The sequence below is a fragment of the Dipodomys ordii genome, unplaced genomic scaffold, assembly GCF_000151885.1.
Source record: "Dipodomys ordii isolate 6190 unplaced genomic scaffold, Dord_2.0 Scaffold209, whole genome shotgun sequence".
NCBI lineage: Eukaryota > Metazoa > Chordata > Mammalia > Rodentia > Heteromyidae > Dipodomys > Dipodomys ordii.
The window spans coordinates 299086-321964 of NW_012267425.1; the positions used below are offsets into that span (position 1 = coordinate 299086).

Consider the following 22879-nt stretch of genomic DNA (forward strand, 5'->3'; position numbering starts at 1 on the left):
GAATGGGATTTGTGCCCTTATAGAAGAGGCCCAAGGGTGTTTCCTCATCTTGATCAATCATAAGAGGACATAGTGATGGAAGAAGCCTTCCCCAAGCATGGAACCTGCTAGCACCTTGATCATAGCCTCCAAAACTAAGACAAATAAATATCTACTGTTTATAAGCTATGTCTATGGCATTCTGTCATAGCAGCCCAAACAGATTAAAGACAAACACAAAAAAATAACATGAAAAAGTGTCATACCACAGTTTCAATATCATTGCTTTAATAACAGGAAATACAAGTACAAAAATATTGTACTAGTATACTTTTTATTACATGGAGATAGAGTAACACATTTGTGTTTTTACCAGAATTGATATCATCCAATACTTTTGCCACAGTATAAATGGCTTTCCACAGAAATTTTTTTTATTCCTATGCAGATTTATGAATGAAAAAGCTCACAATTCTTTTTAACCATTTCAGATTTACATTTATCCAAATATTCCTGTTCAAGATGCTTTGGAGAATGGTTTTGTAAAAAATACAGAATCAGCTATGCATTTCAAATGTGTAGTATCTCCCATTGGCCAAGATCTCCCTTATATTGGCATCAAAAAGACATTACGCACTTATGTGGGGTTAAAAGTGTTGTCTCAATAGTAGTTATTGGTTAGGTGGTAACTCATGAAATCCCATTTATACAATTGACAACACAACAGAAAGCAACATAATGTCCTATAAGTATTAAAGAAAAACAAGTTTACAAATAATGAAACTGTAGTTCCTAACTCTAAAATAGTTAACCATATCAAATGAGAGTAACGTCGATTAATAAAGAAAAGTAAACTGCTAGTGCCCAGCATTCAGCCTTCCATAGCATACTTCACAGTTCCGGCCATTTCAGTTGAGTTGTCGTTTGATACACCAAAAAAAAAAAAAAAAAAGATAAAAAAACAGCATTAATTTCGTTGGGAAGTATGAAATAATTTTCTGTACTATTTGAAATAAATTTTGTTTATAAATAAATAAAATGGGTGTTTATCTTAAATTTTAATCATTCTTGTTAAAAAATAAAACTAATGTCAACCTTTAAAGGAAAAACACATATATTTAAAACAACATGTTTGGAAAACTGAATCACATTTTTTGTTGTCAGCATTATGCTTTGCTCTTGGTAGAATCATCTTTGTTTCTTCTTTTTACATCCCAATTATAAACCCTGGCCATATCTGTAAGAATTGTCAAAGAAAACACAAATATAATTCTCAAAGTAATATATGAAATGGCTATTTACTCATACAATTTGTTTACTGAATCAAAGACACAGAAATCACACATATATAAATATAGGCAAAAAACTAGTGTTAACAGCCGTACTGCTTATACTAATGTATTAACTGCTAAGAAAATACATGAATTAACTTTTACCAAAACCAAGACAATACCTCCAATCCACAGCTGTTCAGCATATCAAGTCAACTATAGTATTACATTTAATAAATGTCCTAGATACTCTCAATATTCTTTAGTGTCAAAGTCTTACTCTGCTGCCTAAACTTGCCTTGTACTCCTGGACTCAAGTGATCCTCTTGTCTCAGCTTTCTAAGTAGCTGGACTACGGTTCATGTGACTGTGTTGAGCTTAGTTTTAAAAGACAGGCCTTCATCCAAGAAATCAATAACCCAACTCATATCCTCCAATATTTAAAATTAGTACAATTATCAATAATTTTATCTCTTACCCTTCCTTTGGTTTAGAAATTCTATAAAGCCTTAAATAAGATAAGTATGGTCAGGTCCTTCATGTAGCTTAGATGGCAGAACTCTCTCCCACATGTCTGTACATTAATAATGAATGGCATTTCTCTAAGCTTAGAGGACTCAGATTATTTCTTTTCTTTGGGTTCTTATAACTACGACACTGGATCTTGTTTCTCTCTCACATTTACCATCTTTTTCTTTCCACAAGTACCAGTCTTTTTAAGTCTTTGTCATTTCACAGCAGAATAGTCACTGCATAAACAGAGATACCTTCCCTCACTCTAGCACTAACCATGCTACAGCTCCTATACTTGAAGAGCTCGCAATTAGGGAAAAAATACAAAGTACTTTGTGCAAGAGCAGTAAGTACGGAAGAATAAAGTACCTTGAAAGGCTCAGAAACTTTAAACTGCCTGGTACTGTATACGTGAACTTACCATTTGCTATGAAGCTATCACTTGGCTATTTTACTTGTATAGGTTTAACAGAGAAAGACTTTGCCATTCTTTTTCCCCCTAGTAATTTGCATACCCCATATGCAGGAACACAAAAGGCTCAATAAATGCTTATGGAATTAAATAATTAGCTATACAGTTATCTTGAGAAAATATTTGAAAAACCCACTTATTTACCAATGTGAAAGTGTAGTTTCTACATCTCCGCATTTAAAATTCATTAATCTATCCATAAACCACTTAAGTACTGCTTTCAAATATTTATTAAGCAATGCACAGTGGCAAGAGGGTCGCAAGTTCAAGGCCAAAATACTAGGTTCCTGGCTAGCCTTGCCACATGGTACATAATACTCTCTCAAAAAATTGTTATTTAATATCTTACAAAACTTACAAAACCCAAGAGTAAGAGTAAAGTCCTTCTTTCCATTAGACAATAAAATCACTTATGCTTAAAAATATTTCTGCTTTCTTCCTTTTTCTTTCAAAGGATACTGACTTCAGTAGTAGTAAACTGATCTCGAAGAAAGTCAAGGTCTTCCTCAAGAGAATCAAGATTCTTTGTAGCAGTAGATAAATTCTTTTCCAACAATGCCTGAGCTTCATCAATGTCATATTCAAGCATTACATTAGCCTGAAGAAGAGAAAAAGTCATGAGAATTACTCATTTAGACAGTGCTTTATAGATTACAAAGTATCTGTAAACTACAGCAGTCAGGCTAAATCCAGCCTTCTGCTTTATGCTTTCCTGCTACAGTGACAAGAGATGATAGTTGGAACAAATGCCATGTGGTCTGCAAAACCAAAAATATTTACTATTTGGCCTTTTACGGAAAATTTGCTGGCTGTCAGAGAGTATATATGTACATTATATAGTTAATCCTCCTAACAACCCTAGAAAGTCAAACGTTACTTTCTTTACAGTTAAAGAGAATGGAGGCACAGAGAGGTGTGGTTACCTATACTTACACAGCTTGAAAATAAATGAAAGAATCAGACAAAAATAAATGAGTCAGGATAAGAACCAATATGTTTAAATCCTATCTTTCTACTACATCCATCACACTACACAGTATATATAAATCAACAGTTATTCTGGAGCTTTAGATGTATTATTAATTTTTAAATCTTTCAAGATATTTTTTATTATCTTTATTTGATTAGATAAAAAAAAAACAGTTAACTTACTCCTGACTACATTCCACAGGAGCAAAGGCAAGGTGATACATCTGGAATTCTAAAGATTTGCTGTTAAAACTGCCAATATTCAGGGACACAGAAACAGACATGAACAATTCTAGGCACAAAGAAGGTGCTAAACATGTATTTGCTGACTGAATAAAAGTAAGCAAAAATATATCTCTAATTCTGGACCCCAAATCGCATTCCTGGAGGTCAATTGTTGTTTCTTATGATTTATTTTCCAGTCATTTTTCTACACATTAGTTATTTTTTACAAATAAAACACAGAATACACTTAAAGACATTTCAATGATGATGAACAACCTTCATCATTCTTTCAACCCCAGTGCACCAAAGATTCTGCTCTGATAGTTGTTTCCTCAAACACAACTTTCTGAACCTCTCCACTTGAAAACGTATCTCAAGATTGACATGCCTAAAACACAATTCTAAGTTAACTCGAAAACCCAGTTCTCTCCATCCACCTCCAGCCCCAATAGATCCTTCAGCTATCCACCCGATGGCCCAAATCCTAAATGTCATCTTCCTTGGCTTCTCTTTCCCTCACACCACATTCCATCAGCCCAATGGGTCAGGAATATTCCATAAATAAGACTGAGACAACAGGGAGCTCCCTAGTACAGATAGAGCCAATATCACACTTCATGTGATGATGAATTCTAAATGGATCAGATACTTACATGGAAAGAATGACATCATCAAAGTACTAGGCCAAGGCAGAGATAAATTATTTTGTAACACTGGAATAAAAATGATCTTTCTTTCTAGAACACAAAACCCAGAACAAAGTCAGAAGATAAACTATGATTAGGAAAAACGTAATTACTTTTCCTAATATGTAGAATACCACAAATTTTTAAGCAAAAGGCCAGTAGTCTGTATTCCAATAGAAAACTAGACAAAGGATATGAGCAGAGTTGATAGTGAAGAAATATAAGGCCTAAGAGGATGGCTCAGTAGTAGATTTCATTCTGACCCCAGATTTCATTCTCACAAAGAGAGATACAAATAACTCACAAACATTATAAAATGATACTTACCTTCAGCCAATAATAGTAACACAAATCGAAAATAAAACTTAAAAAATATTATTTACTTTCAAATTGACATAGGATTAAAAAGTTTGAAATACATCACCATGCCATGATGATGGCAATACAGGAATTAAAATGTTGGCAAGAAAACTTATATTTTCTCTGGAGGACAATACATAAGTACAATATAAATAATAAATACAATATAAGTACAAATGCCACATACATGCTTATGTAGAATCCACACAAACTAGATGCCTTGCTGTACCATCTGCTATATCAAAACAAGAGCTGAGAGCTGGAGGAGTGGCTCAAGTGGTAGAGTGAGCAAGCATGAAGCTCCAAGTTCAAACTACAGTACCAAGGGGGGAAAGCCCCACAAAACCCAAATATCTATCAATAATGCCCTGTTAAGCATATTTTGACATATCTAGACAATACAGCCACAAAAGATGAAAAATAATTAGGTGGTCTCTTCATCCTACTATCCAAAGATCTCCAATATACACCGTGAAATAAAGAAGACATAAAGCACAACAGTGTGTACAGTATTGTCATCAAATGTGTAAAATGAGGGGGAGACAGTCTTATTTGTCTATGCATGTATAAAATTTCTGTGAAGAATATCAAGAAATGAATAAATAACTACTTAAAAGGAAGATGCATTGTGCTAGTGAGTAGGCTTTTTATTGCCATGGTTTTAATGTTTGTCTCCCAGAATTTATATAGGAAAATTAAACATTAAATTAATGTGCTCACTAGCCTTGAGCCGAAGAGCTGAGGGAGAGTACTCAGGCCCAGAGTTCAAGCCTCATGATCAAAAAACAAAACAAAACAAATTCATGTGTTAAAGGTATTTGGAGGTAACCCTTAGAAGATAGGTAGCTCAGATGATGTCAAAAAGATGAGGTCCTCATGATGGCATTAGTGGTTTTATAAGAGGAAGACACAAGCTAGCTAGCATGTTTTGCTTTGTCTGATCATGTTATGACTCAATCCACATTCCTCCCCAGATGCCATCACTATTCTCTTGGAATTCTCAGCCTCTAGAATCATGTGCCAAATAAACCTCTATTCTTTACAAATTATTCAGTCTGTGTTATTCAGCTGTAATATCAGAAAATGCCTCAACAGTTCTTTTGTATTTCTTCTTTGTGTGCTATTACTAGGGCCTGAACTCAGGGCTTGTACACTGTCTCTTAGCTTTTTTCACTCAAAGTCAGTACTCTACCATATAAGCTACACTTCCACTTTGGGCTTTTTGCTGGTTAACTGGAGGTAAGTGTCTCATGGTCTTTCCTGACTGAGCTGGCTTTGAACCACAATTCATTATTAAAGAAATCAGAGTATACTTATTAAACTTCTACATGCCCCAAATTCAGGATTTAACTGTGAAACTTAATCTCTAAGTAATGATAGGTAAATAAGTTAACTTATCAATGCATCAGTTTCTGCCTCTATAAAATAAGGGATGATTGCTGGTGGCTCATGCAAGTAATCCTAGCTACTCAGTGCTGGTGGCTCATACCTCTAATCCTAGCTACTCAAGAGGCTAAGATCTGAGGATTGCGGTTCAAAGCCAGCCCAGGCAGGAAAGTCTGTGAGACTCTTATCTCCAATGAACCACCAGAAAAGTGGAAGTGACACTGTGGCTCAAGTGGTAGAGCACTTGCCTTGAGCTGAAGAGCTCAGGGACAGCGCCCATGCCCAGAGTTCAAGCCCCATGACTAAGGAAAAAAGGGATGATGAAAATTTATTCACAGCCTCCTGAGTAGCTAGGATTATAGGCATGAGCCACCATTTTATAGCTTTTTAATCAGACAGAAATGTATTCTCTAGGCAAAAGATGTACTAACAGCACTCAGGAGGCTATGTCAAAAACACTGCAAGTTCAAGTCTCAGTTACACAGTGAGACCTTGTCTCAACCAAGGGCTAGGGACATACACCAGTGGTGTATGTGCTAGGCTCAGACTTCCATTCCCATCACCACTAAAAAAACAAAAAAACATCACCACAAAACAAAACAAAAAAACCCAAAACACTCATTAAAGACAATAACAAAAACATATTTGTAGTGCCAAGAAGAAAACAGCTAATCTGAAAGTGATTTGTCCAACCACATATATACTACATATAGCCATTCAAAAGGGAATGGAAAAACAGCTAAAGTTCCTGATATTCCTTTCTAAAATCCTTCATAAGGCTATTGTATTCACCGTAAACCCTAATTCTACATTGTTAGTGTCATAAGCTTTTCTCTCACCCGCTACCATTGCAGTACCAAACCCATACTGAACTGGCCTTCTTTCTGCTCCTTCAGGGTAAGTCCTTCTTCAAGGGCCTATAAACCTGCTGTTACAATGCCTAGAAAAGCTTCTTGCACAGGTAGTTCCTTTGATCCCTGTGATATCAGTAAGGAATAGACAAATCGAAGGAAGGAAGGAACAAAAGAGAACTTGGAATTGCATCCAGGCAGACAGGGAAACAACAAATGGCAAACTCAACAAATGATGATGGGACCATATACTTGAGGAAAAAATCAAAAGATAACCTTCCTTCAGAGTGCTTATTAATTTCCAGATTAATTAGAGCTCTAAATTAAAATAAGACCAAATACTAGAAGGTTATAGAAAGATGGTGGGAGTGATGGCATTTGGTTAATCTCAAGTCACTTTTTTTAAAACCCACAGAAACTAACACTAAAAATCACCACATAATGGCTGTGTACAGGTACATCACACCTGTAATCCTAGGTACTCAAGAGGCTGAGATCTGAGGATGGTGGTTCAAAGTCAGCCTGTGCAGCAAAGTCTGTGAGACTATGGCTCAAGTGGTAGAGTGCTAGCTTTGAGCACTAAAATTCAGGGACAGTGCTTGGACAGCCCCAGGACTAGCATACACACACAAGAAAATCACCCCATAAGACAGGCACCAGTGGCTCACACTTGTAATCCTACCTACTTAGGAGGCTGAGATCTGAGGATTGTGGTTCGAAGCCAGCCCGGGCAGAAAAGTCCATGAGATTCTCATCTCCAATTAACCACCAAAAAGCCAAAAGTGGAGCTGTAGTTCAAGTGGTAGAACACTAGCCTTGAGCAAAAAAGAGACAGTACCTAAGCCCCGAGTTCAAGTCCCAGAACTGTCATGCACGTGTGCGCCTGGCATGCACGTGTGCGCACACATGCATGCGCGCATGCACACACACACACACACACACACACACACACACACACACACACACCATAATGCTTGAGAGGCAGAGACTGTGGGGTCTCATTGAGGCCAGCCCAGGCAAAACAACTCAAGAAATTCCATCTCAATCAATGGCTGATTTTGGTGGCATGTGCCTGTCAGGTCAGCAATGCAAGGAAGCCCAAATAGGAGGATTATGGTCCATGATGCTAAGGCATAAAGTGAGACTCTATCTGAAAACAACCAACACAAAAAAGGGCTGAGTGGCTCAGGCTCAACTGGTACAGAATATTTCTAACAAGTGTGAGGCTGAGTTCAAAACTCGGTACTTCAAAAACAAACAAAAAAACAGTAGATATGAGAATAACATATATCTCAAAAATTTGGGTCACAGCAATGTTATTCACTGTAGCCAAAAGGTAGAAATATACCAAATACCTAACATGTATAAACAAAATGTAGTTTATATATAAAGGCAGTATTTTGGAGGCAATGAAGCAATGAAACTGCCACATGCTTCTATACAGAAGAACTCTGAAAATATTAGCTTGTAAAAGAAGCCAGACCACAGGATTACATACTATATGATTAAACTAATATGAAATGTCCAGTATAGATATTCCATACAGAAAGAAACTAAATGAGTAGTTTGCAGAAGATGTGAAGCAGGGGAAAGAATACAGAGTAAATACCAGTGGGTAAAATATTTCTTTGCAGGGAGTAAATAAAATGTTCTAAACCTAGATAGAGGTAATTAAGAACAAAAATAAGAAAACTAGACAATGTTTACAAAAGGATGACTAGGTTCTCTACAAATACTACAATGTAAGCATGAGAGAAGGACAGGCCATTGATGGCTTATAAGATATGCATGGTAGGAGCATTTATTTGTGCAGATAAGACAAAGGAAGCAATAAAGTATCCAGAAAACATGGAATTCCAAAGTAACCAAGTGGTGGATATACAAAATATCAGTTCTAAGAACCTTATACATATGTATGAAGTAAAATAGTGAAATAGTGAAAACTGTTAAAATCATTTTTAAAAGAGGAAAACGAGGGAGAAGAAAACATAACAGAGGATGGATTTGGTCAAAGTATATTGAATGTATGCATGAAAATATCACAAACTTCTTTGTACAACTAACATATACTAATAAAAATGTAAAAAAAAGAACAGTAAGCTAATTGGATAATTGAAAGGCAATAATTTTAAGGCATGCACAGAAAAACAATTGCAGATGTTGTTTTCTATAAATGAATGCTAAAACAAAGTTGAATATAAATGTAGACTAGTTAATGAGGAAGGCTGGAGTGAGGAATAAAGGGAGGTGGGACCTAGCATGTATAATTATTATTATTAATTACAACTTTAAGAAGCTTGAAAGAGGCTTGTATGTTCCCAGAGCAGGTTGGGATGAGAGTAAAGTCTGAAGAGATAGAGAAATCTAGTTACTATGAACTCTCAAACTAGCTCTAAAATTCCATACACATAGGACCCCATGCTCAAGAGAACCTGCTGGGAATAGCATTCAAATAGAGGCAGAGACAGCAAGACAAAAATATAGGATACTGAATAATGGCAAGAAGTGGGGGAAGGGGAAGTTCAGGGAGTGAACAATACCAGGGATCACAACTGCTATGATTTTAATACTTTTCATAAACCACCAAAAAGGAACTTGAATGTCATTCCTACCTTCTAAAATTACTGGAGGGGCTGGGAAGGTGGCTCAGTGGTAGAGCGCTTGCCTTGCATGCCAGAGGCCCTGGGTTCGATTCCTCAGCACCCCATAAGCAAAAAGAAAAAAGCCGGGAGTGGCGCTGTGGCTCAAGTGGTAGAGTGCTAGCCTTGAGCTGAAGAGCTGAGGGACAGCGCCCAGGCCCAGAGTTCAGGCCCCACGACCGGATCCAAAAAAAGTAATAATAAAATAAAATTACAGGAAAAGTTACTTTTACATAAAAATGTTCATAGAAATAAAACAAAGTCAGGGCTGGGAAGGTGGTTCAGTGGTAGAGTGTTTGCCTTGCATGCATGAGGCCTTGGGTTCTATTCCCCAGCACCATATAAGCAGAGAAAGCTGGAAGTGGTGCTATGGCTCAAGTGGTAGAGCACTATCCTTGAGCTGAAGAGCTGAGTGACAGCACGCCCAGGCCTACAGTTCAGGCCCCAGGATTGACAAAAAAGAAAAATAAATAAATTAAACAAAGTCAAATTGAATGTAAGGTTTTAAGAAGAACATAAAGTTTTAAGAAGAACATAAAGGAGTCCTTGGATTGTATCTCAGTAGTAGAATGCTTGCATAGTATGCACAAAGCCCTACGCACCACAAAAAAGGGAGGAAAAGTGTGGGAGGAAGGGAAGGAAGAGCTAGAGGGAGGGTGGAGGAAGGAACAGAATAACATCTTTACAAACAAAACGCATGCTAAATGCCAAAAATAAATGACAATTATAACAATGTATTCCTCACATTAAAAATATTAGATATGAAAAAAACAAACATAAAAGAAATTAAAATCAGTATTCACAAAGGATTTATAAATAAAAATATTACTTCAGAAATGATGACTGAACTGGACACAGACAAGTAATTACAATCCATGATATCTTAAAATATACAGAATATGAGTAATTTTTTTAAAAATATAAAAATATAGAAAAATGGGTTAAAAAGAAAGTTACAAGCACTGAAGTATAATTAGAATCCTCAAAGGAAAAAAAAAACAAAGCTAGAAATCAAAAGAAGTCTAAACTCTTCATCTCAACACTGTACAGCTGAGGAAATGAACCCAGAAGTCTTTTGAGCATCTAGGTAAAATAACAAGTCACTTATAAAGGGGAGAAAAATCAGTTCATCAGGCTTTTTGACAGTAATGTTTTGTGACAAAAGAAAATAGAGCAATATATAAAGTACTGAAGGAAATAAAATGTAAGTTAGGATTTTATATCCAATAGACAAGGTGTCAACATTCCAGAATTCAAGGAATATTGTTCCTATAAATCCTAAAAGAGCTGCTAGAGATTATCAGATCATCAAAACAAAAAGACAGTGATGTGCATTCAGTACCTATTTACACAGAAAATAAGAATGAAGTGTGAGCTAGGTGACAATGGCTCACACCTGTAATCCTAGCTACTCAGGAGACTGAGATCTGAGGACTGCAGTTCAAAGCCAATCCGGGCAGGAAAGTCCACGAGATTCTCATTTCCAATTAACCACCAAAAAAACCACAAGTGGAACTGTGGCTCAAGTGGAAGAGCCACTAGCCTTGAGCACAGAAGAAACTCAGGGAAAGAACTGAGATCTGAGTCCAAGCCCCAGGATTGGAATGCATGTGTACACACACATGCACTCTCTCTCCCCCCCTCTCTCTTTCTCTCTCTCTCTCTCTCTGTCACACATACACACACACAAGAATAAAGTGTATGTCAATGGAATATTATGCAGCCATTAGAAAGGACAAAACAATGGCTTTTGCAGGGAAATGGATGGAACTAGAAGAAATCATGTTGAGTGAGGTAAGCCAAGAACAAAGAGACAAATGGCACATGGTCTCCCCGATAAGTGGATGTTAAATCCAAAACGTAAAGTGATACGACAAAGTAAACAAGACTGGAGAAACAAAGGACTTCCACTCATCTGGTCGAATCATTACTAAATAACCCCATGCTGCTGACCACATAGATGGTATATATGTGCATACCAAAGGGAAACTAGGAGGAGGACACAGAACTAGAGGGAAACAGGGAAAAACATACAACAGTGGGACCCAGCAGCTTCACTGGCCATTGATCAAAATGAACTAAGCAACTCAATGGCAGCAATGGGAGAGAGGGAGGAGTGGGAAAGAGGGAACAGCTGACGCTATGCAAAAGGAAAGGAATGTACATATCACCCAATGTGGAAGAAATAACTGTATTGTCAAAGCTCACAGAACTCATAAACTTTATAGACCATGATAAACAATTTGCCCCCATGAAAGTTAGAATGTGTTTGTGACTTTTTTTGGGGGGGGTCTGGTCGTGGGGCCTGAACTCTGGGCCTGGACGCTGTCCCTCAGCTCTTCAGCTCAAGGCTAGCGCTCTATCACTTGAGCCACAGCGCCACTTCCGGCTTTTTTCTTTTTGCTTATGTGGTGCTGAGGAATCAAACCCAGGGCCTCTGGCATGCAAGGCAAGCGCTCTACCACTGAGCCACCTTTCCAACCCTATGTTTGTGACTTTAACTAAGCATCAATATCCCACAATACCGTGAAACTTGTGAAATTATGTAATCACTTAATCACAAAGAATTTGTAAAAAATAAAATAAAAGAGAATAAAGTGTATGTGAGAGAGAAAGAAAATGCACACACAGTGGCTTTGTGTGGCTTTGTGTCCCAACAGTATCAGCCAAACTTTGTAAAGAATGGAAAAGACAGGGAAAGCATATAAAAATGTTGGTGGATACAGTGATGGGTGATATTGTTCTAAGAACATTTTATGTGTAATAAGAAGTAAAGCAAATGAGTAACGTTGTCCAGTTTAATTTTATCACTCTTGGTATTTTGAAAACCAGAATTCTTGGTTAGAAAAAAAGTAGAAACAGAGCAACAAGTTAAAACTCTGTTGTGCTAAATTTAAATTGGAAATGGCATGACTTCATGAGTTACCACACAAAAATACATATATCTATTTATACATTTGTATATAATTTCATATACAAAGTAGTGTAGGCCAGCTACAGTCTACTGGTTGTTTCTCAGTTGAACCTAAGTGATAATTGAGCTATTAATTTACAATCCATTTTTTGTAGTTTTATGAAATCTTGGTACGTATTTAAACATGCATACAGAAAACAGGAAAATTATGATACAAACCTAGTACCCAATAGTAAATCAGCAAAAGTGAGGAGGTGAATACAAGGAAAGTATCTGTCAATAAAAAAATCAGATGGTGCCAAAGAGGAAGTACAACTACCTTTTGACAAGGGAAACTGATGGAGTCCTGAGGAGGGATGTAACATGATCTTAAACTGTCCCCCTAAAGATATATTGAAGCCTTAACTCCTGTTACCTATGAAAATGACCTTATGTGGAAAAAAGTACTATAGACTGAAATATATCTTCCTCATGTACAACAAAAGGTGAAAGGCTAGCTTTCAGTACCTCAGAACGTAAACTCATTTGGACATACTGTCTCTACAAAGACAACCAAGTTAAAATGAGGTTGTTACGGTAAGGTTTTAATCCAACGTGGCTGATGTTCTTACAGAAAAGGGAAATTTTATAAATATATACACATACATGTGGATGATAGCAGAGTTAAGTGTAATTTCTACACACCAAGAAATGCCCAAGAACTGTGCACAAACACCATAAGCTAAGCGAAAAGACCAGAATAAATTTTCCCTCATAGCCCTCAGAAAGATCTAACTCATTCCAGGATTGATCTCAAGACTTCCGAGTTCCAGGAATGTAGGACAAACAATTTCTGTTGTTAAAGTTACACAGTTTGGAGCATTTTATCACAGCAACTATGCCAAACTAACACAGACATTAACGCACAGTCTTGGCCACAAAGATGGCTTGGACTAGGGTTGTAGCAGCAAGAAAGTGAGAAACTTAGTTCCTCAATATCTTCAGAAGATATTAGCTAATGGACTAACTGAGAGCTATAAGAAAGAGAAGTATCAATGAGGACTCAGAGGTTTTTGGTCTTAGCAACTAGGTGAAACTTTTACTAAGATGGATAAAATTGTGTGAGCTGCTAGTCTACTATAGCAGATATCTGGATCAAATATTCAAATAAGAAGAATAAAACAAAAAAAGATGAAGACAGCTGAAAGAATTAAGCAAAGAAAATAAAGCGAAACAGTTATAAAAAACATAGCAGAAGAAAACAGAATAACTAAAAAGGTAAATCATAAAGAAATTAGGAATAGTCCAGAGGAAATAACACAAAACGAAAAAGACCAAATATTTGAAAATGGTGGACATGATAAGATACTGAAAACAGAGAAGATTCAACATATGCCTGTGTATTTTTGCCAAAAAGCAATAGACAAAATGAAACAAGGGATGGGAATGTGGAGAGTGCTTGCCTAACATACATGAAACTCTGGGTTCAATTCCTCAGTACTACATAAACAGAAAAAGCCAGAAGTGGTGCTGTGGCTCAAGTGCACTAGCCTTGTGCTGAAGAGCTGAGGGACAGCGCCCAGGCCCAGAGTTCAAGCCCCATGACAAAAAAAAAAGAAAGAAAGAAAAGATAATAGACAAAATTTGACCAAAATGGCATTCATACTGAAACACACACACACATAATCAGCTTTCTGGAAATAAATATTTGAATTTGTAAACTAAAAGGTCATGTGGGGGGAGGGGGAGTTGGGAAAGTGGAGATGGTAGGGGAAAAACAAAGGAGGGGGTGACAATGCTCGATAGGAAATGTACTCATTACCTTACTCATGTAACTGCAACCCCTCTGTATAGTATCATTACAATAAAATATATATATATATATATTAAAATAACAGTCATGCAATTTCTACCCAAAAAAAATCCCCAAAAATAAAACTGGTCAATATTCTGGTAATGTTTAAACTGAATTAAAGCCTTAGTGTTCAAAGAGCACTGTGTATATATGCTACAATGAAACCTCCTATTATAAATGTATGTTAACTCAAACATAAGATAGAATATGCTGGAGAAAAAAAGCATAGTAATGAACACTGAATCCAAACCGGCATGAGATGGTTAGAATAAAATGTAAATGTTAGTCAGGTGCTGGTGGCTCATGCCTGTAATCCCAGCTACTCAAGAGGCTGAGATCTGAGGATCATGGTTCAAAGCCAGCCCAGGCAAGGAAGGCCCTAAGACTCTTTATCTCCAATTAACCACTGGAAAAATGGAAATGATGGTGTGGCTCAAAGTAGTAGTCTAGCTTTGAGGAAAAAGAGCTCAGAGACAGTGCCCAGGCCCTAATTCAAGCCCATGGCCAACAACAACAACAAAGTGAATGTGTTGTATAAGTTGAAATCTTCACTGCTAAAAAAAGGATAGAGAAGGGAATTTCCTGGTGCTAATCAGCATATAACCTCTTAGGAGTGATGCTATAGGACAGCAGCAAGGGAAAATCCTTCCAGTGGGAGAAAGCTAGAAAGCAGTACAAATGGTTTACTACTTTGTGTCAGAACTTGCCTAAGGTAACAAGACCCACAGAAAACTAGCTGGGATGGAGGAATGAGATAAAATAGTAGACAAGATCCATGAAATCATCTAAAAGTGAGTATTTTTTTTTTTTGGTCGGCCGTGGGGCTTGAACTCTGGGCCTGGGCGCTGTCCCTCAGCTCTTCAGCTCAAGGCGAGCGTCTACCACTTGAGCTACAGCGCCACTTCCGGTTTTCTGGTGGTTTATTGGAGATAGGAGTCTCACGGTCTCTCCTGCCCGGGCTGGCTTTGAACCACGATCCTCAGATCTCAGCCTCCTGAGTAGCTAGGATTACAGGCGTGAGCCACCAGCGCCCGGCTAAAAGTGAGTATTTTTTTATTGTGAAAATACTGTACAGAGGAGTTACAATTACATGGTCAAGATAATGAGTACATTTCTTATCAAGCATTGTAGCCTCCTCCTTACGTGAGTATTTTTTAAATGGACTCTAACCTAAAGGTCTTCATAATCATCTTTTCCTCTTTAATTCTAGAGGGACTTTTCCAGAGCTATTAAACTCTTATAGGGAGGAAACATCTATTAATCAAAAATTCAGCAGTATTTTCTATTTCTATTCCTTTCCTTCTGTTATAAAACTAGTGAGATAAAACATTAGTTGGAGAAGTAAGGTTGGATCATTTTTATCATGATAGGGATGTTAGAAACGTGTTTTTTGGGTGCTATCTTCATTATATTCCTAAATCAAGTCAGTTTCTAACATAGACCACTTTAATTCTAACCCTGCATTCCTTTGACAGTCAAAAGATGGACATTTTATACATCTCAAGTACTACTACTTTGCTACACAAAATGCACTGTTTTACAAGTATGTCAGCCATGGCTATATATACTTACCCCCAACCACAGACACACTTTATCAGTAGGAGGAACCGAAGCTTTGCAGTACAGGTTATCTGCCAATAAAAATCTGGTCTCCATTGAATCGGGGGACTCCTTTAAAAAAAATGACAGTACCATAAACAGGACAGATTGATATTAGGGTTATAAAAGAGAGATTCCATGGCAGAATGCTAAGGATTTAAAACTATACCATCATGCAAACTAAGTAGAGTTGTAAAAACAAGGCCAGGTGCTGGTGGCTCTTGCCTATAATCCTAGCTACTCAGGAGACTAAGAATTGCAGTACAAAGCCAGCTAGGGCAGGAAAGTCCATGAGACTCTTATCTCCAATTAACTACCAGAAAATCGGACGTGGTGCTGTGGCTCAAAGCAGTAGAGTGCTAACCTTGAGCAAAACAGCTTAGGAACAGTACACAGGCCCTGAGTGCAAGCCCCATGAGCGACAAAAAACCAAAACAAATAAACTACTACTACTACCACCAGTTCCAGATGTCTAGGCATGGAGTCTGGCTCAACTACTTACTGTGTAAATTTGGCATCTCAATCTAGGTCTATAAAACAGTAGTTCCTACATCTGTTTAAAAAATGGGGGGGTATAAGTACTAAGTGTATACACATACACACACATACCTATACAACTTGGTATTCAGAGTGCTAGATACATATTACATAAGTGCTATATACAAAGTAGTTATTTTATTATATAAATAATTATTATTTATTTAAATAATGCCTCATATGCCCAGTTTCTGAACTTTCTTAAAAGTTCACCATGTTATAGTAGATGTGTAAAATATCCTTCCAGTACAATAATAAATCCTATGTGTACACAATCTTTTTAATATGCTTATGAAATTTAATCTTTATAGCCTATTTTTATTTAATGAATACTAGACTAACACTAGACTAAGACATAGGAGACTCAAATTTAGACCTAAATGTAATCAGTTAATGTGACACTGGTCACAAAACTAAATTGTGAATTGAGAACCTGAAAAGGGTAATCACAAATATTTTTTTTCTAGCTGTATAAATCTTAGATTCACTCCTTATTCTTAGTGAAGATGACCAAAAAAAAAACCATTTTCTTTTTATACCTAAAACAATTTCTAATTACATTTGAGTTCTGCTAACACTACATAGAAAATAAGCCAATTATGAGCCTTAAAATTAAACTGGGCATTTAGGGAAAGGCCACAAAACCACATTTCACAAAAGCATACTATCTATAATAGTTATAGAGAAGCAGACTAGATCCTATAGTGGAATTAAATACCAGTAACCAAGAAAGACAGGCTGCAGCCAAAGCATCCTGGTTCGCTCATTTTTACAAACAAAAATGTAACTTACTTTTTTCTTCTGCATGTATTTTAGAATTTCTAAAGTCTGCTTAATTTCAGGAATCTGACTTTTCAGTCTGTGGACAAGAATAAAGGTTAACTTAGTATTTTGCAGGTAAAAATAAACTATTAGCTTTGCATTTTCTAGTTTCTAATGTCAAAAATAATGGATATTCAAACACAGTCTTAATTTGAAACCACTGTTCTCTATCCAATGCTGTGTAAAACTCCTCCTGGTGAGTGCACAAACATAGCCAAATGTCAGGTAAACCATAATGACATTTTCTCAATATATACTTTTGTCACTTTGTGAAAAAAATATATAAAATCATCTGCCTGTCCTCTGAATTGCCTTAGATGACTCAATATCTACCAAAATGACCGCTACAAGGTTAAAAAAAAAAGAGAGAGACAAAAATGGCCACAGTCAGGGGAGAGGGCTGAGTTGTAAGTGAGAATAAAAAGTACCGCCAACAATCGCTTTGTTTACCCCACTACCTGATGACAGTAAAGACAGTCAAGAGTAGAGGAAATAATCCCCCAAGTAAGAGTATCTGTTTGATTGCTGTATCCTAGACTATAACACCAGCAACATTTCTCCACTCCTACCCACTAGGAAGAACTTAAATTATCCCTGCCTCCACATAGATTACCGGTCAAAGTAGGTAACATCCCTGAGGGAATATGAGCAGATAGGGAAAAGAAATGATAGTCTAATAAACTTAGCTATAACAAAATAAAGAAAACAGACTCATGAAACAAAAGAGAGGCTGAAACGGGAAAATTTTGAGTTTGACGCCAACCTGGGCTAAATTTTGAGTTTGAGGCCAACGTGGGCTACACAGAGTTCCACACCAGAATAAATGGCTCAACAACTTGCTTTTTCCAAGAAATTTACCTCCTGGTAAAGAAAGACACACACACATACACACACACACATACACACACACACACCTCAAAAGGTACAAAAATAGCCTTTAATAAAACAACATACTGCTGATACACACCTGTAAGTTCAACACACACACACACACACACACACACACACACCTCAAAAGATACAAAAATAGCCTTTAATAAAACAACATACTGCTGATACACACCTGTAAGTTCAACACACACACACACACACACACACACACACACACACACATACCTCAAAAGATACAAAAATAGCCTTTAATAAAACAACATACTGCTGATACACACCTGTAAGTTCAACACCAGAAAGCTGAGGCAGGAGGATCCCAACTTGGAGCCCCGCTTAAGTTACATAGTGAGACCCTGTCTCAAAAAAAATTCAGTATGTCTTCACAATAAAAGTTTTAAAGAAAGTAGGTAAGGCTATATACAACAAAGTCATAGCCAACATCACAAGAAATGTTTCTTGTGATTTCTTCTAAAATCAGGAACAAGACAAATGTTCCTATTCTCATTGTTTTTACTCAATATAATACTTGAATAAGAGCAATTATCTAAGAGAAAGAAATAAGGAGGGAAGGTGAGGAGAGGGAAAAAAGAAAGGGATTCAAATAGAAAAGAAATCCAATTATTCCTTTTTGAAGGTTATATGTGTTTATACCTAGAAAATTCTAAATACTCTCAACCAAAGACTTAGAAATGATCAATTTAGTCAAGTAGCAAGATACAAAAATCAACATACAATAATCCATAGCTTTTCTATAAAATAATGAACTCACTCAAATAAATCATGTAAACAGTCCAACTCACAGTAACCATAAGGAAATAAAGCTAGAGCCGGCGCCGGTGGCTCACGTCTGTAATCCTAGCTACCCAGGAGGCTGAGATCTGAGGATCCCAGCTCAAAGCCAGACCGGGCAGAAATATCTGTGAGACTCTTATCTCCAATAAACCACTAGAAAACCGGAAGTGGCACTATGGATCAAGCGGTAGAGCACTCGCCTTAAGCTGAAGAGCGCAGGGACAGCGCCTAAGCCCAGAGTTCAAGCCCCGCCACCAACCAAAAAAGAAAGAAAGAAAGAAAACTAGGAAAAAAGGCAAGTCAAGGAAGTTCAAGACTTCTGTAATAAAAACTATAAAACATTAAAGAAAGAAATTGAAGAAAACTATAGAAAATGGAAAGACTTTCACCCCCTAAATTCATGGACTGGCAGGACGTTGAAATGTTAATGTTAACTCGGCTATATTAATTACTTTAGTGCTGAGGCCTTGATTTCAAGCTTAAGACTGGCACAAAAATAAAAAATGCAAGGCCCTAATTTTAAAGCCCAATACTACCCAAATAAATAAGTTAATTTTTAATCTAAAAAAATGTGCAGAGCAAATGAAATAATAGAATAGACAATCTACAGAAAAAGATCTTTGCCAGCTATTCATCAGACAAGGGATTACTATCCAGATTATACAGAAAGAATTCAAACTATTAGACCAAACAAGTTAGTCAATCAATAAGTGGACCAACTGTATGAACAGACATCTATCAAAAGTAGTACAAAAAACTCATAGAGGTCATAAATGTTATAGACCACGATAGACAATTTGCCCCATGAAAGTTAGAATGTGTTTGTGACTTTAACTTAAGCATCACTATCCCACAATACTGTGAAATTTGGGAAATTATGTTATCACTTAATCATAATAAAGAATTTGAAAAAAAAGTAGTACAAATGGCCAACAAATTCAAGAAGATACTCAACATCCATAGCCATCAAGGAAAAGCAAATCTAAACAACAGATTCTTATTGCAGTCCGAATGGCTACTGTAAAAAAAAAAACAACAACTATGAAACCGCCTTGTACTATTAATGTACAAAAAAAGAAAGAAAAAAAAAGAGCACTATTGCCAATAATGTATAGACATAGGACCCCTTATGCACTACTGGTAGGAATGTAAATGAGTATATTAAATCTTAGTACAGAAACAATAGAGCGTCTTCAAAAAACTCAAAACAGAACTACCACATAATTCACTGCTTAGTATATACCAAAAAGAAAAGTAAGTCAGCATACCCATGTTCACTGTTGTACTATTCATAGTAACCAAGGTGGTAATAAGTCTAGGTGTCCACCAAAAGATGACTAAAGAAAATAGAAAGAAAGCACAATATCTGCATATCTGCATATATGGATATAACACTGTGAAACCATTAATGTGTATAACTAATATGCATTAATTATAATAAAAATAAAAAACTAATTTACTGACATGATGCCATAGGCCACCCACAAAGAATGTGACACAAAACAGAAGTTACTATGTGCTTCATTTTTATCAAGTTCAAGAACAGATAGAACCAATTTATAGTGAAACAAAACAGCTATCTTTTGTTTTTGTGACTGGAAAGTAACACAAGGGGAGTTCCTGGGATGACAGAATATACAGATCCCAGCAGGAACCAATTCTGGACAGACTTAGATATCTTCTTCAAAATTCATAAAACTTAGTACCTGACACCAGGACACTTTTCATATATGTAAATTATATCTCGTTTTAAAAAATTTTTAAGCCATTTTTTAAAAAAAAAACAAGAAATTTTTATTTACCTCCTTTTCTTTTGAGCAAGGTTGAGTTCCATAAATTTATACTTCTGATATTGTTCATCCAGCTTCTTCAGTACTGTATCTGCAGTCTCATTGCCAGGCTGTTTCATGAAGGAATCTACATCTTCCTTTATAATCAAAAATAAATAATACATTACAAAGTTTAAAATTCATACCACTACTCTGATCTTTTTTATTACTTTGATTTTAAAATCTAAAAGAAAAATGCCAAACCAGATACCAGTGGCACATGCCTGTAATCCTAGCTACTCAGGGGGCTAAGATCCCAGATCATGGTTTGCAGTCAGCCTAGTAGGAAAGTCTGTGAGACTCATGTTCAAGCCAAAAGTGGTGTGGTGGCTCAAGCAGAGTGCTAGCCTTAAGCACAAAAGCTCAGGGACAGTGCCCGAGGACTTGATTTCAAGCCCCAGGACCAGTACACACCAAAAAAAGCTAGACTTTTAACCAAAACAATCATTTAAAAAGTTAGAGATCATTTCAAACAGTACACATATGTTATATAACTAATTTAGTCTTTAATTTTCCTCTTACTTTACTATAAATGCTTTCTCTATTCCCTATGTGGTCCCAGTAGTAAATATGAAAATTACCAGAATCAAGCACATTGCCTATTCATATGCCCTAGTCATAGAACAATTCAACAAGGGGCTGGGAAGGTGGCTCAGCGGTAGAGTGCTTGCCTCGCATGCATGAGGCCCTGGGTTCGATTCCTCAGCACCACATAAGCAAAAAGAAAAAAGCCGGAAGTGACGCTGTGGCTCAAGTGGTAGAGCGCTAGCCTGGAGCTGAAGAGCTGAGGGACAGCGCCCAGGCCCAGAGTTCAGGCCCCACAACCGAACCCCCCCCCAAAAAAAACAGAACATTTCAACAAGCTGTCAAAACTATTAGCTTCATTACTAAACTTTTTTTGTCAGTCCTGGGACTTGAACTCTGGGCTTGGGAGCTGCCCCTGAGCACTTGAGGCACAGCACCATTTCCAGTTTTCTGGGAGTCTCAAAGACTTTCCTGCCCTGGGGTGGCTTTGAACCATGATTCTCAGAACTCAACCTCCTGAGTAGCTGGGATTACAGGTGTGAGCCACTGGCTCCTAGCTTCATAACTAAACTTTAAAATTTAACAAATTCTCCCACAGAAAATGGGTGGGAAACATTGGGGCCCATGGATTGTATAAAGCTAGCAAAAATCATCTAGTATATAACTAACTGGACAGGCTATTTTTCTTGGCTTCCTAAGCAATCTCCCTGTACTGATAATTTTGTATGGCCCATGAACAATGGTAAAAATATCCAAATGGCTCTTAGCAGATAAAACGTTCCTCACCTCTTCTATATGGCCCCTAGGTTCCCAACACAGACAACAAATATTTCCAGTAACTGAAATAAAGTCAATCCAAAAAACCCAATACAATCATCTTTTAAAACAAGCCGAAGAAAAGCAGTAACACTGGCCAACTGTAGTGACATTGTAATCCTAGCACTTGGGAGGCTGGAGCAAGACAACTGTGAGCAGGCCAGCCTGAGTTACATAGTGAGACCTGTCTTTTTTTCTTTTTTGTTTTTTAAGGAACAAATTGTAAAGGTAAGGCTGAGTCAATTACTGCAGTCTGTGTGAAAAGATAATCACCTTCAGAAAAAGATCAATGCAAGAATGAAAATTAACTCAGTTTTTGATACATGGTACAGGTTGTCAAGAAGGAAGTCCAATGAGAATTAATTACAGCAGCACAGGATGTTGCTAAAAAGACAAGATCTGCCAAATTTCAACACTAGCTTCACTACATAGACTTGAAGAAAGTTATTAATCTCTCCTTGCCTCAATTTCCTTGTCTTGAAATAAATGTACCTTTCCTCACAGGAGATTATGTAAGTTAGTATGTATGAGGTGCTTAGAAAAATGTGTAACACCTACTACGTGTTCAACAGACATTAACAATGTGATGTGGGGTTGAAAGTGCCAAGAATTTTGTTCTCTGGTATAGGTCAGGAAAAATTACAGGAGTAATATCTGAACCAGTTGTTCAAAACTAAGAGGACAACAGACAAGGCTGAAAAGACAATAGAAACAGAAAAAGAAGAAAAGATTACTGAATCTATGAGGATGGAAAAAATATCATGTCTGACTAGAACACTACCTCCTATTATTGCAGAAACTAGCACTTACTAAGTGCCTACTATATTAGCCATATTGAAAGCATGTTTTGTTTCTTATGACAGCTCTGTAAGTAGTCATGTCTACTTAGAAAAAAACAGGCTGCAGGTGGACCTGTTGCAACAATGAGAAGTACAAGTTGTCATGTCCAAAACGAGCTTTACAACGTCG

At 36.9% G+C, this 22879-nt stretch overlaps 1 protein-coding gene across 1 annotated transcript in view; it reads right to left on the minus strand.

Annotated features, from left to right (window-relative positions):
* Nucleotides 1-246: 246 nt before the first annotated feature.
* Nucleotides 247-22879, minus strand: part of Vbp1 (von Hippel-Lindau binding protein 1) — a 24659-nt gene continuing 2026 nt past the window's right edge. The window contains exons 2-7 of the mRNA XM_013035404.1: nt 20543-20667; nt 17028-17094; nt 15672-15770; nt 2695-2833; nt 1129-1216; nt 247-868 (exon numbers count right to left, since the gene is read on the minus strand). Of these exons, the coding sequence (XP_012890858.1) occupies nt 1146-1216; nt 2695-2833; nt 15672-15770; nt 17028-17094; nt 20543-20667 (501 nt within the window). The 3' untranslated portion in view covers nt 247-868; nt 1129-1145. The remainder of the gene's footprint in view (nt 869-1128; nt 1217-2694; nt 2834-15671; nt 15771-17027; nt 17095-20542; nt 20668-22879) is intronic.